The sequence below is a fragment of the Hippopotamus amphibius genome, chromosome 16, assembly GCF_030028045.1.
Source record: "Hippopotamus amphibius kiboko isolate mHipAmp2 chromosome 16, mHipAmp2.hap2, whole genome shotgun sequence".
Lineage (NCBI taxonomy): Eukaryota > Metazoa > Chordata > Mammalia > Artiodactyla > Hippopotamidae > Hippopotamus > Hippopotamus amphibius.
In genome coordinates, this window is record NC_080201.1 from 5,715,295 (window position 1) to 5,731,858 (window position 16,564).

The 16,564-nt window shown below is 41.7% G+C and overlaps 1 protein-coding gene across 3 annotated transcripts in view; it reads right to left on the reverse strand.

The window, feature by feature from the left end:
* Positions 1-16,564, reverse strand: part of CDH13 (cadherin 13) — a 1,023,084-nt gene that overhangs the window by 792,013 nt on the left and 214,507 nt on the right. For all 3 annotated transcript variants that reach the window (XM_057711305.1, XM_057711306.1, XM_057711307.1), the window contains exon 2: positions 15,180-15,291. In XM_057711305.1, the coding sequence (XP_057567288.1) occupies positions 15,180-15,291 (112 nt within the window). The remainder of the gene's footprint in view (positions 1-15,179; positions 15,292-16,564) is intronic.

Genomic DNA, 16,564 nt, shown 5'->3' on the forward strand with positions numbered 1-16,564 from the left:
CTGAACAAAATCAATACATATTATCAGTATATATCATTTACTCAAGGAGCTCAATGTGAGGTTTGGAAGCCCATCATCAAATTAAATTAATTATTATAAATTACTACCCTTTACTGAGCAGTGTCTATGTGCCAGCCTCAAATTTGCCTTCAGCATCTCATTGTGTGCTTGGCTTTCAGAAGAAAGGGAAGCTCAGAGAAGTTCAGTAACTTCCTCCAGATCGCAGAGTTTGGAAGGGTTAGAGCTGGCATTTAAATCCAAGCATTCGGACCCCAGAGCCTGGGTTTTTGCCTGCCATAGATGCTGTGAGGATCAGAGCTGGGATGGTGACAAGCATGTGACAGGCCTGCGGAACTTCGGGCGATGCTTGAGCCTCTCCTTGGAATGGTAGGGAGCTGGCGGGAGCTGACTACAGGGAGGAGGAATGTACCGGAAGTCTAGATCATGGATGTAGCTGATTACAGGGTGGGAGGGGGCTGTGTTAGGAAATGGGGTAACGAGAAAATAGAGAGACTTTTTTTGTTCTCAAAGAAGTTAGCAGATCATGTGACATTTCAAAGCCTGTGTGTGCTGCCTTTTTAAAAAAGCTCAGTAAAATCAGACCTGACCTGTTTTTAAATGGCTCAGTCTCAGATATGCAGGTGATGCCTATATGGGCATAAATGCTGAAGATGGAGTCTTGGTGCTTTGGAGTGGTAAAGACAAAAATATTTGGCTTTTTGTGCTCAATTCACCAATAACTTGCCAGAGGTCTGTAAATTCCCTAAAGGCTGCCCCTTTCTCCAAGTCTCCACCAGTAGTCAGCATTGACCCCTTTACCTCCACTCAAACCCGCCTAGTCCCTGACAACACTGTGACCAAGTAGGCAAGCTGTCAGAAGCCCCTACCCACCAGGAGAGGTTCCAGAATCAAGCTCTCTGCTCTCAACTCCCAGGTGGTTATGGAGTTGCTTCCTGCCTTCTTTTAAGCCTGGGTTTGTGCCTCTAGGAACAGGGACCTGCTTTGCCCTTCTTTTCAGATTTTCCTAGTTGACCTTCCCCCATTTTTGCCAGAGGCATTTGTTGCCTTAGGGAGGATTAGGACATTGAATCAGGAATGCAAAACGAGTGAAAGATTCAGTATTCAGCCAAAGATTTTAGTGAAACAAAAGTCTTGAAACCCAGAGGGAGAAGGGCTTTCTATCAATACATTGCAAATGTTTTACTGTAAGTCTTAGGTACAGCTAACTCAGGATTTCATGGAGAGGTTCCCACCCAACCTGAGACTTTTTTAGCCTGCGTAAAGGACACAGGAATGCTGCTGGACCCAGAGAGACAAGACAGGAAGGTTTTCTGAGTCTCGAAGCCTGGCTTTACTCAAAAAGTCCACTGCCTTTAGGTACAGAGCTTTGTATTTTACAGGTGCGTATGTTTCCAAGCATTTTACTCTGTCCTATTTCCTATGAGCTCAGCAGAATGAGAAAGAATAAAAAAGAAAATATTGATACTTTGCACTTTTCCCTCTCCTCAAGAAGAAAGACAAGGTTTGAGTCTCACAGACTCAGATTTTTCTAGCCTCCAAGTAAGATTGGAAAGGTGGCTTACTTTTGCATGCTGAAGCTACTGGAAGTTTCTAAAAAGATGTCTGGGGTGGATGTGGGTGAAGTTCTACAGCTTAGGGAGGATTGAATAAGGTGAGCTCTTTTTAGACTGGGAAGGGTTAGATTCTGAGATATGTCAGTAGGCCTTCTGGAACATTCACTGTGCATTTTCATATTTTAAAGGGCAAGTCCTATAGTTAAAAAAAGAAACAAAAACAAAAAACAAACAGCATTAACCAAACTTATTTAACTTCAAAACATTTTCTCCATAGTGCATTCCTATTACCATTTTGTAGAACAGCAATCCAAAGACAGAAGTCCGGGAAATGCTGACTTAGAAAAAATGCAAACTACTATGTGCTAAGAACAGAGACCACCCACACAACATGGCTTAGCTATTAAGACTAAGAACTAAGACCACCTGTGTCAACCTGACTGTTTGTTCCCAGAAACCTTTACCCAAGAAAGCGGACTCCAAACCAAACCAAACCAAACCAAATAAAAAAACACTTCACTGTTTCAGGAAATTTATGAAGATCAGTTTACCTGAGGGAACAGTCTGCTACCTGGACAAATAGCTCATTTATCAAAAAAACTTACTTATAAAACTTACTTCAAGATTTAACTAAAGATCTTGCTAATATGTCATGAACTTTACCCAGTGCCAGGCTTCCTACCTTAAATCACAAGAGCCTGGATTCTCCCCACCAAACCCCATAAATATCCATTCTGACTTCCACATACAGAAACACTGCTAAGATGCTATCAAGGTGGTGTTCCCTATGGAGGACAGCTTTGATAAATGTAACTTTGCTTTATTAACATGAGTTGTCTGGTGATATTTCCAGAAGACATACTATGAGCTGTTTGGCCACATGACTGGAAACCTAGTCAATCTAGATTTTTAAAGCTTACATTTCATTTGTCTTTGTTTTTTATTTTCATTCTTATATTAAAAATGTTTATCATATTGTTAAGAAAAATTCTTTCAGGCTTTAAAGACAAAAATGTGTATGGAGGGGGAGATGTTCTTTCAATCTCACATATAAGCATTACTTAACAAGTCCATTCAAGGACTATTTAATTATCTAAGAAAATGTAATTTGTTCACCTCATAGTTTACTACTCATTGAAGGTTGCATATTTAGTGAAATTACATGTTGATTTGTAGATTTCCGTATAGCAGAGACATGAATATTATTCAGTAGAAAAGATAACCCCCAAGGTTACAGTTACTTGCCCTGTAGGACATCAACCAGCTTTGTATATAAGCTAGCAGATTTATTCTAAAATTTCTTTATTATTAAATCCCCTATAAATACCTGCCTCTTGCACTGTTCTTTGAGTCAGACATTATCTTATTGGTTTGCTTTTTAATTGATTAGTGTGGGCCTGTCTTCACTTTATATTCCTATATGAGTCATAATTCTTACTGAAAATTGTATTTTGACAGTTTTTGTTTTACAAAGGTATCAGTTTGTAATGTTTTGAAATTAAAGAAAATGAAACAAAAACTGATCTTTCACTACAGAAAGTTCAAACAGTACCATCTTAATTCTCTCTGAGTTACTCTCTGCTGAAACTCTTGGAGCTTCCTTACTTTCTATTCTTTCTGAGGCCTCATCATTTAAGTCTTTGGGTGAACCTGTGAGCCACACAATTTCCTTCCATTAAATCTTTCTCTTTAAAATCTTGAGTTGGTTAGAGTTTCTCATAACTGATAAAGTCACTGAATTATAATTGCAGCTGACAAATATTTATAACAGAATACTCTAACCTCTCTTTAGGTGTGTAAATTGGCCATACCTATCATAAAAACATGCTGATCAAAAATGTACATGACGAGAGCAAAAAGTTGGAACTGAGCTATCCCAAAAGCAAGTCAGGCAGCTTTAGAAATAAAACAATTTTTATGCACATCTTTATCTTAGGCCTCCCTCACTCTAGAACTGCCTTGACCTTTCTCCAAAATAAACAGAACACCTGTAAGCTTAATCAGAGCTTCTGTGCACCAGACTCCATGCCTTTACCTAGGAGATGTTGCTTCTCCATCCCTCTAGAGCAGAAGCCCCCAACCCCCGGGCCACAGACCAATACCCGTCTGTGGCCTGTTAGGAACCAGGCCGCAAAGCAGGAGCTGAACAGGGGACAAGCGAGGCTTCATCTGTATTTATAGCCACTCCCCATCACTTGTATTACCACCTGGGCTCTGCCTCCTGTCAGTTGAATAATTATTTCATTACATATTACAATGTAATAAAAATAGAAATAATGTGCACAATAAATGTAATGTGCTTGAATCATCCTGAAACCACCCCCAGTCCATGGAAAAATTGTCTTCCATGAAACTCGTCCCTGATGCCAGAAAGGTTGGGGACCACTGCTCTAGAGTACAGACAAGGGTCTGGTTCTAGCCCGTGCCCTCTATGCCCCTTTGGACTGTGGGAGTGGGAGTGACCACTGGGCCACATCCCCATGGGCATCAACCTGACAATCCTGGTTGCCCCCTAATTTCAGTTTCCTTCCCCAGTGCCTGGAATTTGACGCTGAATTACTTTCCTAGCCTGACTTATCCCCATTCACCCTTGCTTTCTGTTTCTAATTCAACAAACTTCCTTCCACTGAAAAATGCAGTGCTAACCATATTCCTTGGAGGGTTTGACTCATCTTTTGAACTGTTTTTCAAGCACTAATTATTTCTTTCATGTTATTCAGAATCAATGTTTCCTCATTTGGAATCCCACCTGCCCCGACGGAATTTAATGTATACGTATGAAAATTAAGACTAGGTTTAGCTAAAAATAGATCCCCTGGGAGGTCTCTGTAATCAGCTGACTTGCGTGGTTAAGAGGAAGCTGGATGGCTGACAACTGTTTGGGCTTCAGACAGGGATGAAATAAGCTGGTGCAGCGGCTGGACACTTTTCACGGGTGTCCTGCCAAGACACCACTTACTGAGTTGCTCACAAGGAGGAGCGGGGTTGTGTGGGGCAGCCGGGACCTGGGAGCTGGTCCACCAACATGCTGTGCTGCCCTGAGCAGCAGCTGGGATGTGGAGAGGCCAGCTGAATGTTTCTGCAGAATTGAGGTCTGCAATTTTTCAAGGGGATGATACCCTAAGGCGGGCAGCATGCAACTCAGAAATCCAGATGTTCCGCATACCAGTGTCCTTGTAACTCATTTGGCAGCAAAACCCAAGCTGGACAGACATGGTGGTGTGTGTGGTCCTTACTTATCCCACTTAGGGTAAATACCCACATGTGTCACTGCAGAAATATCTGTTTTATGCTGCCCCAGACCCCCCGGTGGAGTGCATAATAAACAACACACACACGTCACTAGCTTCGTCTAAATTCCAAACGCAGCTGGATCCAAGGTTGGGGAGGATCACTTCTCCAATGCTTTTCAGGGAACATCCTTTTAATTTTTAGCCCAAAGAGATTAAACATGAGGAAGCCGAATGTGTGTGTATTGGGAGCGGGTAGTGGCAGGTGCCCCTATAACGTGAAAATTCCTAAAATGGAGACTTGGAGGCAGTAGGAAGAACATGTGTCCTATTTCAGAGCAGTTAGGGTTAGGGTTGCAAATTCCCCGCGTCACGTTTGGCAGACACTGGCGCTACCCGTTCATTCTGTAGACATTCCCTCCCTTGCCTTCTTCTTTCAAATGATAAAGTCAACCAGCCTTTATATAGAACTTCCATGTGGGCAGGCGCTGTCCTAACGCTTTTGGGTATGTTATCTTGATTAATCAGTCCTCCATTTTACAGATGGGGAACTGAGGGATTTACTGAGGAACTGAGAGGCGAGAGTGACTGGAAATACCACCCTGTTGCAAGTGATGCAGGCAAGGGATCCAACTCAGGAGCCCACACCAGGAGCCCTGTGAGGCTTTCACGGGCACCCTGGTATGTTCTCCAAGGGAAGGACTGGAGCACTTCTGTGGAGGAAACTGGATATAGCCTTCTGTGTGGAGAGAACATGCAGAGTCAGGAGATCAGAGCTCCTTTTCCACTGTTGGTACTTCTTTTGAGATAACTGGATCTTTAAATCAACCTTCATGCCCTCTTTGTTAAAATGGGATTTATAATCCTATCCTACAGGGCAGTTGATTTTATTAAATGTATAAAATGGTAGCTCTCCCTTTCCTTGATCAGGGTAACCCAAATTAAAAAACCTGTTCTCATCTTAGTGCTTTTACGTTACCTGATCCCTCTGCCTGAAAGTTTACCAACGCAGTCTCTACCTGGCTGGTTCCTTCTCCTAGTTCAGGTCTCAGCTTCTCAAAGAAAACTTCTTTAACACCCCGCAGCCATCCGGAAATCTCTATCGCACAACCCTGTCTGATTTCCTCCGTAGTGTTTATTGTCAGCTTTTCATGTAAAATTTTCCTGTGTTCTTAGGTGTTTATTTATATCACGCTGTCTCTCTCTTTCCATAAAAATGAAAGCTCTAACACAAAAGGCATCTTTTTTACCTGGTTCGAAGTTTTATCCCTTGTACCTAGTACAGGGTCTGGCGTAAGGGATGTGACCGCTGTGTGATTCGTAAATAACTGACTAAACAAGTGGGACTCCATGTATGTCATTTCCTTTCCTGTCTCCTGCTTCTGTCTCCAGAAAGAGAATGTGAATTTGGTCAAACACAAAAAGCACCGAGGGATATTCTGACTGGCAAGAGTTTGCACTTCTTGCTTTTAAGGCAACAAAAATTTCCATGAAAGTTAAGATAAAAGGGACAAACAGAGGGCATCACAATTATTAGAATGTGTGTGGATTTGAACTGTTATAGGATAATAACATCTTCTGCCTTCTCAGTCTTGCCCAGTTTATGTTTTGATGTCGTACTCATTTTGCAGCCCAATTTGTGTGGTTGTAATACCGTAAATTAGATGTTCCCATAACATCTGTATGATCTTGTGTTCTTAACCCCTTGAAGAAAAACAAAAACTAAAGAGATTTATACCAGCCCCAGAATCACGTGAGTGAAGACACTCAACAGGTTAAAGAGTGAGGCCAGATGGCAGCACTTAGAGTCTGACAATCTTAATTAAGCAATCTGCTCACCAGCATCACCAGAGAGGAACCTGGCATGATGGCTGTCCTCACCCCTGCCACCTAAGAGATGTTTCCAAAGTGTGTGTGTGGCTAGTTTCTAAAAACTCTCATGCTTGGAGCAGAGCCTGCAGTCACAGATGCTAGTACTGAAAGAGACCTTAGCAACAGAGTAAAACACCCTAACGGTGGACTCTCTTGCTTTCGCCAGCCCAAAGCTTCCTGGACACCTTGACTGGTTCAGGGAGAGGCATGTGACCTGAGCTGGACCCAGAGAGTTAGCCAGGGGGTGTTCGCTGGGACACTTGGAAAAAGAGATGCTCTGGGTGGTTAAGCTGGAAGAATAAAAGGCTGGGACTTCTGGTGGCCATCAGGAGGAAACCCCTCTGAGAGTGAGGGGTACCGACACTATATAAAGCAGAGCTGAGCAATGAAGGGTGATATTGATGATATCATTAGAGCATCTAGATCCAGGTGTTCCTAAGGCCAGCTCAAAGCTTGAAATTTTTCCATCATGTGAGCTGATAATTTTATACAGTTTTGCTAAAGCCAGTTGGAATTGGGTTACTTTGGATTACAACCAAAATAGCCCCAATATAGCCTCATTATACAAATGGGGGAACAGAGGTCCAGAGAGGAAAAGAGTCACACAAGTCAGTGTTTGTGTTGGGAAAGACTCCAGGGATTCTGCATCTCTTTTAGAAAACTTGTCTTCTAGATGTTTTCCCCAGTCTAGACCCTTGGAGCTCTCTGGGGCTCTGCTCTCACCCTTATTTCATATTCCAGTGCTTCTTAATCATGCTGCCTCTCCCCTGCCCATCTCTCCTTTGATATAGCTCCCAACCACCCCCATCTCAGAACTTCTGAAATGGCTCCATGCAAGCCTGAGTCTTCCAGCTCTTTCTTCTCTCTTGTCTTGTCCTGTTTTGAACTTTCAGACAGCCAGCCACACTGTCTGATCACATGGCTCCCTTTCTTACGTATTTCCTGTATTGACAATTCAAAACACTGAAGGTAGACTTCAAAGTCTCAGTCAATGCCAGCCGACCCATGCCCTTCCATCTCTTAGCACTGTCCTTTGCTTCCTTGATCACCAATCACAGCCACTGTCAATAACAGCAATGGTATGATAAAAACATGTGTTTGGTCCTTTGTGGCATGTCATTGGACCCACACACCTGTCTCAGGAGCAAGGGCAACTTCATGGAGGTGAATGTAGATGCCTATAAGGGGCAGGCAGAGTAAAGGAGGAAGTCGATTGGATGACAGGCAAACAATAGAGACTGGAGACCTATAGGGAAGGCCTCGGCTACTGTTATTGCTACACTACTTCCAGCAGCTAATATCTTAGTGCTTACAACAGACCAGCCACTTTTCAGAGCCCTTTCCACAAATGAACATTTAATCCTCAGAACAGCCTATTGAGGCTGTTACCATTATGATTCATTTTCCAAATGAGGAAACTGAGGCACAGGAAGTAACCCCCCCCAACACAACTTGCCCAAGTACAACTTAGGACCCATGTCTAATGGAAAGATCTCTAAACATTTTACCATATCCCTCCCTAATGTGTATATGTGTTCTTTTCATTCCGCAGGTATTTTATTATATCACTTTACATTTATATGTAAAATGAGAGTGTTAATATACTGCATTTATGAGGATCCTAATAAATATTAATTGACTGATTACTCAGCTGTTACAGATATGTTGGTGGCGGGCGGTGGGGGGAGGGGGGACACAGACCTGTAAAAATATTCCATTTCTATAGGACTCTGTCTGAATGAAGGAAAAACTCATTAATGTATACAGGAGTCCACATTCTGACCCAAAGTATAATCACCTTCATAATGATGGAGTGACTTAAGTGACACCAGAGTGATTTTCCTTGGCATATCACAACAGTTTAAAACAAATACACCACTTGAAACTCCAACCTATTCAGATCTGTGTAGACTGTAGTAAAGGTCATGTTAAATAATTTCTCTAATCAGTTAATCAATCTCCTAACCTAAGAGTAAATACAAGTTAGTAGTACAGAGGACAACCAGAAAATGGAAAGGAAATTATTACTGCTTTTTATTGTTTAAATCACTAAAACTGAAAACAAGAGCAAAAGAACTGAGGAAGTTCTCAAGGGTAGAGAATATACACAGACAAAATCCCGAGTCAACTTGAACTCAGGAAACAGAAATTTCTCCACCTGCCAGGTTGCAAAGTTCATCCATTTATTACCACCCAAATGAACTCTTTTCAGCAGGGTCAAAAGGGCCTTTGTTTTAACATTTAATTCACTGGCGATGTATTTCCTGCATTAGGATACAGAACACCTCTCACATTGCCTTTTCATTAATTGCCTTCATTTTTCAAGTTCCCTGTTTGATTTATAGTCAATTAAAAACACCCTCAAAAGCCATGACTCATGTATGTTAAGTACAAATATGATTAATGTGACACCATGGACTCCATGGATGACTTGGCTACTGACCAAGGTCAGTGTCAAGGTGGCATGACCCAGAAGTGTCTTGGTCACAGGAACTGGTGGGGAGGACAGAAAGCCAGGAGTGCAGGGCCGTGGACACTCTGGCACTGGATCCGTCCAAAACAGGAACAGCTTTTTCTAAATTTTTCTATATTATAGAGGAAGAATGAACTTGTCTACGAATAGAAAAAACATAATGCAGTAGAAATTCTCTATTTTGTCCAGGTTGACGGAAATAGATGGGAAAATTAAGTGGCAAATTTCTTTGACAGGCCACCACCAACATCAACAAAAGCTACAAGACCAGAGAACTCTGATAAGAGCCAGAGCACTAGAATCCCGGATTCAAATTTCGATGCCACCAGTTATAAGCAATATAACTAGGGCTAGGTGAGCATAAATTGCCTTACCTAGCCCAGCTCTAGTATCCTCACCTGTAAAATGGGTGCATGAAGGTATTTTTTCCCCAAGGCCTGCTATAAGGATCAAGGGGACCCTACACACTTAGAGAGCACACAGTGAATATCAGCTTTGAAGGCCACGGATGCTGCACTGGTTAACACTGGGGGTGCCTTTTAAAATTCCCAACCCACCCCTAACGTGTGCACACTTGTTACATTCTCTAGAAACCCTCTCTTTTTTTCTGTCAGTGCAGGCATGCAGCCCTTCAGGAGGAAATCTCTTCAGTTGTCCCTGTCTCTCCAGGGAAATGCACATATTGGAAGCTCAGAAGAATATCCAAAAAGTCAAGAGATTAAGTAACATCAACCTAATGCCTTAAATCAGCGATTTCCCACCGAAATGAGGTAAACAAAAACATTTGGTGACTTTTTTACAAAGCAAAACTTACTCAAATTAAAAGACTGCCTTCTCTTTTGTAATTGGTCCTTACTTCTGTTTTGTTTGTTTTTTGATATCAATGACCTTTTAAAAGAAAAGTCTGGCCACAGTAAATGGAAGTATTCTCTCTCTATCTCATTTATTAGCTTGCTTTTTTTTCTTTTTTCATATTCAGATAGAAAAAATGCTTAAAAATGCATTCATATCAATCCAAGATTTTTAAAAAATTTGACTGGTCTATGCAGTTCAAATCCTAGAATCACTTCTTTAGATTTCTTTTTTAAAAATCTCTTCAGATTTTAATGTCCATGATTTGTATTCTAAAAAGTCAGGTTTAGATGGCCATTATAAGGATACTGAACCTAAGATCTATGATTAATAGTAATAACACCAACACAATAAGGACAGCAAGAGCAATAATGATAGTAATACTAATAACAGCTTCCACTTATTCATAACTATGTTCTAAGCATTTTTCCATCAATTATCGCATCAACTCTAGAAGTAAAGACTGTGATTATCCTTCTTAGAGAGATGAGATAATTCAAACTTGCAGGATTCAGATAAATCACTCCTGGCCATGCACTAACATGTGTCTGTGTCACATGTTTGGACTTTAGTCGATGTGAGTTTTAAACTATGTGACCTTAACCTCAATACTATAAGCATCAGGAGGGTACAGCCAGAACCCAGCCTTAGGGGAATCATCAGGAGTTCCCTCCCTGGGTGTTTCTGAGAGGGGGCAGGGAAGAAGCTGATTCTGCCCAGTGGGAAGCATCCCTTGACAACAAAAGCAGGAGGCAGTCACAGGTGCGTGACCTTGCAGTCCTGCTTGGATGACCAACTTTGTCCTCATCCCTGGGTAGGCCCAGGTTACTCAGAGACAAGCTGCTTCCTTTGTGGTCTAGTTTTGTCTCTTTCAGGAGTCTCTTTTTGACCGGGGTCACTTTGCTTTGTCAGGATTTGTATAGAGACCGAGAGCTTACACCGACGCTTGTGTTCCTCCACGTGGCTCAGCTCCTCTTGCAGTTAGCTTGGCTATGAGACTAGGTCTGGCTAAGAGTGTGAGCAGAAATGATGCACGTCCCTTTCGGGCTCAAGTAGTTAAACATCTGTGGTACCTTCCCCACCCTTTTTCTCAATCCCTATCTGCCAGCTCGGTGACTTAAGAGTGACTCAAAGGCCCAAGATGGCAGGACCAAGGAGGAAGTAGCTTGGATCCTCGAGTTCCTGTGTGGAGGGCAGCTATTTGAAGGAGAGCTACCCAGGAGAGCAGGCAACCTGTATCCACATGACCTGAATAAGAAATAAACTCTTATCGTGTTAGGTCACTGGGGGGCCTGTTCTGACGAATGCAGGCTCCTTAGTACAAGTGTAATTACACAGTTGTACTTTAGGTGAACTTAGGTGTGGTGATTTCTCTCTGTATCTGTGTTGGTGTGCATGTGTATGGTCCAACAGGAGTGATCATGAAGGATGAATCAGGGGGATGAAAGTGCTGACCTGATAGTGGTTGGGTGGCCAATATGATGTCCTTCCTGGACACTGTGAGTTGGAGACATCTCTCCCTATAGAGGCCAGAGGATCATGAGTATGGCTTCCCTTAGCAAACAGGATGATCACAGATCCCTCCACAATGCCAGGAGGTCTGTCTGCCTGAGCTGATGATAGCCGGGCAGAATATTCTGTTCTATGATTTTTCAGATAGTCAGGGGCTTATCATTTGGTCTTTTTCCACATTAGCTGGGTGGCTGGTCAGTTTTCCAGGGCAGCTATTCCTCTGAAGCCTTGGTGTCAGCTGGGAGGCTGTAACCAGGGTCACTATCCAAATCTCGTGGTACCAGGATAGCAGCTACCAGAATTGATGAGTCTCACATTGCAGGAGAAGCAACCCCATCAACCAATATAAGAGAATTCTGGGTGTTGGAGGCCCCTAAGGGCCTCCTCAGCAAACCCCTCACAGATTCCTCCCTGAGTCCAAAGGCCTTGAGTGGATATCTCCTTTCGAAGTTTCTGCCTTCTAAACTGTCTTCCCCTTTCTTTTGGTACTTCTCATACAAAATGAGAATAACCACATCCTCCCAGCTCACCTTTTAAGACTGAGATGAAGGCAGGAAACTTTTGTCCAAGTTATCTTGAGTTGGGGGTTTTGTATCACGCTGTGAAAGATACAACGATAAAGCTCCCCTGGTTACATTAGAAGACATAGTGGGATGCCATGTTTTGATCCTAGAAGCTTGTTGAAAAATGGCCCTTTAAAGACGAAAGCAAGTCTAGTTAGTGGAAAGGAGAGTAGAATAAAGAGTTATTTGGATGTGAAGAAAATAAAAGGCTTTAGAACAACTGAGGGAAAGATGTATCGGAGTGAACAGTGAATAAAATATTAGGGAAATAAAAGGAGTGGAGGTGACCATTAGCAACAGTTAAAGCAGAAAAAGATAAGTCATTGAGAATTGAGGAGAAAGATGAAAAAGGATGAAAGGAAATATTACTGTCTGAACAAAGAAACCAGGAAGCCGTGGACAGAATAAACATTCCCTGTAACGCATGCTAAAAGCTGAACATAGCATTGGTTGACTATAAGTCTGGGCTATGAGCAGATATGTTGTGTATGTTGGGCAGAGACAACATTTGCAGCCAAGTTTATAGAATGGTGAAAAGTGTAGACATCAACTAATTGACTATGCTGTACTTTACAGTTTCTGCAAGACAAAACTTCACAGTGATTGGAGGCCAAAGCTCTTAAATATTGCAAAGATAAAGGAAAAATGGAAAGTGTAAATGCCTTAGGAGGAGTCCAAGGCAATGTCACTAACCTGGTTTCTTTTAGCCTCTGTTATTACCTAGATCATCTGCTTATATTTACATGTCACTGAACTATCCCTAACCATTTCCTGGGTCTTGGTAGTGACTTCAAATATCTAAATATTTTTAAATATTCTGGTTCTTCTTGATTCTTTCCAGTTTTCATCCAGATGTTAGCCTGTGACAATATGGTCTTCATTCTGAAAGTGCACACCACTCATTGGTTTCTTGGCTAACCACATTTTTCAGAGATAGAAAAGTCTTGTATTTGACCATAAAGAAATGCATGAAAGAAACAGAATGAGAGGGGAGGGAGGAAGGGAGTGTTAGTTAAATACTTAAAGTGTTAGTTGGTTGAGGGGAAAGTCCGTTCAAAATTTTGGGCTTTTTATTTCCTCTTGTATTTGGAATAGAGCAAAATGTGCTGTAACTACTTCTGGAAATCCAGATTTCCCAAACAGTGTTCAATAGGTATTCTCAGGTCTGTGAAAACTTTCCTCTTCATTTAGGCACAATTAACCTTATTCGCAGGGTCTATACTCATGACAACCTATGTTCACTCCTTTGAGATGAACTAAAAAGTATCAAACCAAATCCGTTCTTTATATTTTTCGCTAGTAATATATATGGACCCACAGTTTCATTGAAAGGGAGCTAGTCAGATTTTGCTGATCCAACAATTCACACACAAATTCACGTATAAATTTGTCAATATCCTTGATCCCCATATCACTGACTTTTTCTGAACGTGCTATCATTGATAATCAACCCAGTTCCATTTAGCATTTACTAGCTTACACAGAATCAACAGCCATAACCCACTAAATTACTTAGGGGATTAAAAAAAAACTACACAGATATACACAAAACTGTGATATTGGAATGTACAGGATGGTCTAGTTTAAATTAAAAAGATCCCCCAAAGTATGATTGTTTCCAGCTTCTCAGAGGTGAATTAAAAGCTGTTTGGTGTCGTGAAGATTACAGAAGCAATCACATTTATGGGCCTGCTTTGCATACCAACTCTATTAATTTCCATACTCAGGGTGGCTTCACATTTCCACACATGTTAATATAGATGCCATTTGGGAATCACTTGGAAACAAAGGGAAAAGAAAGAGAGAGAGAAAAGAGAAGAGAGGAGATGATGCAGACCAGAGGAGAGGAGAGCCAGAAAAAAATGGTATCTTAAACTAAGTGCCATTTAAAGTGTATTGATTCTGATAAATAGAAGAATCAAAAGACAAATGAGAGTTCCTGACAGCCTGACCCAGGAGTCACACTCAGGGATCAAATGAACATGAAATCACATATGGGAATTCACTTATTGTGCCAGTCCTGCACCTTGTCATTACAGACTCTCATTATTGAAATGATTTCATTGGTGTAATTGCACCAAGATGTGCGTGGGCTGCACCTTGGAGGGCTCCCCTGATGCTCAACGCTGCGTCTTCATCACTGTGTTCCTTTCAGCTCTTAAAATGTGCTGCAGCCTCACAGAACAATCCAATCGAGCTGGCTGAGATTTTCTCCCCTTTTCTTTAAACACGCCAGCCACACAGCACAGGAATGAAGGAATGTGGTTAGCCTGGAAGGCAAACCTGGGCCCATAAGGGCAAATGTATAATTATCTTCCCTAAAGGGACCAGAGAGCATCTGACCAAATTAAACCACTGGTTTTATATCCTTCATTCCCAAATGTTAAAGAATGGTGCTCAAGAGCCTACAATTAAATGGTTATTTGTCTACCATCAATTTTAAACTCATTGTGCTAAAACTAAGCTTGTGATGCACTTAGCAATGTACTCCATGCCCTCATGAAGATAAAACAATATAATACTGGCATTAAAAATAGGAAGAGATTATAACCACAGATCTGAGGGGAGCATATTTTAAGGAAATCAATTGGAATTTGGGTGGGGGGTGGATTTGAGTTTAGAATAGCCACTAGAGGTTATGAAGCTTTCAGAAAACTGTCTCATTAGCCTTAAAAATAAAAGTTTAAATTCCTATGCCTAAAAATTCCGAGAAGTTAACATCCTGCTCTCACTGCAGCTTTGATCCAATGGTATGTATGAGAAATCCAGGTAGAACAGCACAGGAAGGCAATGGTTTGTTCTCAGGATCTGCCCACAGGAAATGGATTTCACTTCCTTCACACAGTACTTACATCAGAGGCTGGTGGTCGCCTTTCCTGGGAGCAGTCAGGAAATGCTCACCGGTAATAAAATACTAAAAAGAGACACACGCCACTCTATTCACCTCTTAGCTGACAAAGCCCGAATTCAAGACCTTCCACCCCGGGTCAAGCAGTGACATAAGAAAAATGATCAGAAAACAGTTTAGGGAATACCATATCCTGAAGCACATTCTTTGACATTGGTGAATGGGCCAAAAGCATTGTCAAGTGACATTGCTTACAGTTTAGAATCGCCTGGTCCTCGATGAATTCAGCTGGCTGATCGATATGGAACAGTTTCTGCTGAAATCCAGGAGTGCAGTCCAAATCTTCTGCAGATGTTAGCAGCAGCACCTGAGAAAACCGAAGCCATCAATATTTTAACAGCGGCTGATATGTTTGCCCTGCTAACTTTTACCAAATCCGTGACTTTCAGAAATGAGCTGAGGTTTTAATTTCATTCCCCAAATGAAGAGGTAAGTTGATACTTCTCCTGTGGCTGCCAACCATTCGTTTAGGCAATGAGATTTGGAAAACACGCAAATGGGAACAGCTGCTGCAGTTTCCATTAAGTTGCAGTTAAAGAAATAACTTCGTCAGATTTTTACACCTGCTAAGAATCTCACCATGGTTTCCATGTGTGAAAATTGATTACAGAAGCTGTCAATTTCATATGACGCCTGAGTTAAAACCAACTTCACTTTCATAGATGCGAAGGAGCATGGTCATTGGTGAGGAGGAGGAAAACGGAACTATTCCATTGGAAGTTACTTCCAACAAGAATCCAGGGCCCCCCCGCCCCGACCTTCACAGTCCAATATGGTGGCCATGAGCCACAGGTGAATACTGAGCGCTTGAAATGTAGCTGGGCTGACATGGTCAGTAGGAAATACATGCTGGATTTTGAAGACTAAATACCGAAAAGAAAAATAAAGTAAAATATATAATTAATAATTTTTATAGGATTACATGTTGAAATGCTATTTTACAGATGGGACTAAATAGATTCACTATTAAAATAAATTTTACCCCTTTCCTTTTACTTTAGTATGTTTGGTTACTAGGAAATTTAAATTTTACAGTTGCTTCTGAAGTCTCAGCTTTGTCTTTGCAAATCCTTGCGGCACTTCATCCAGAAGTCAAAAATTTAGGTTATATGTTTTGGAACATAGAAGTTATTGTGATAACACTCTTGGACAAGGGGTAAAGAAGTAAGGTAAGAAATAGTCACAGGCTTGGTAGGCAAAGACTATGAGCAGTGTGAAGTTAGAGGTTACCTCTTTTCCCCATCTTTTATACCGAGCAGCTACCACATATACTGGCACAGAGACACTCCATAATACCTCAAATATGACTGCTAGCATCTTTCAGCCTTCACTGCATGGCAAACACTGTTCTAAGTCTGTTATGTGCACCGTCTCCTTCAGTCTCCACAATAGCGCGGTGATGTACTTAGCGTGGTATAAAACATTTTACAGACAAGGGGCCAGACATTCTAGAGAGGCTAACAACTTTGCCCTAGTCACACAGTTAGGATGGGTGGAGCCAGGATTTGAATCCAGGTTTAAGTGTTCTCTGATGTTGACAGGCTCTGCCCACACCCTCAGGCAGGACTTTGTGCTTTTTT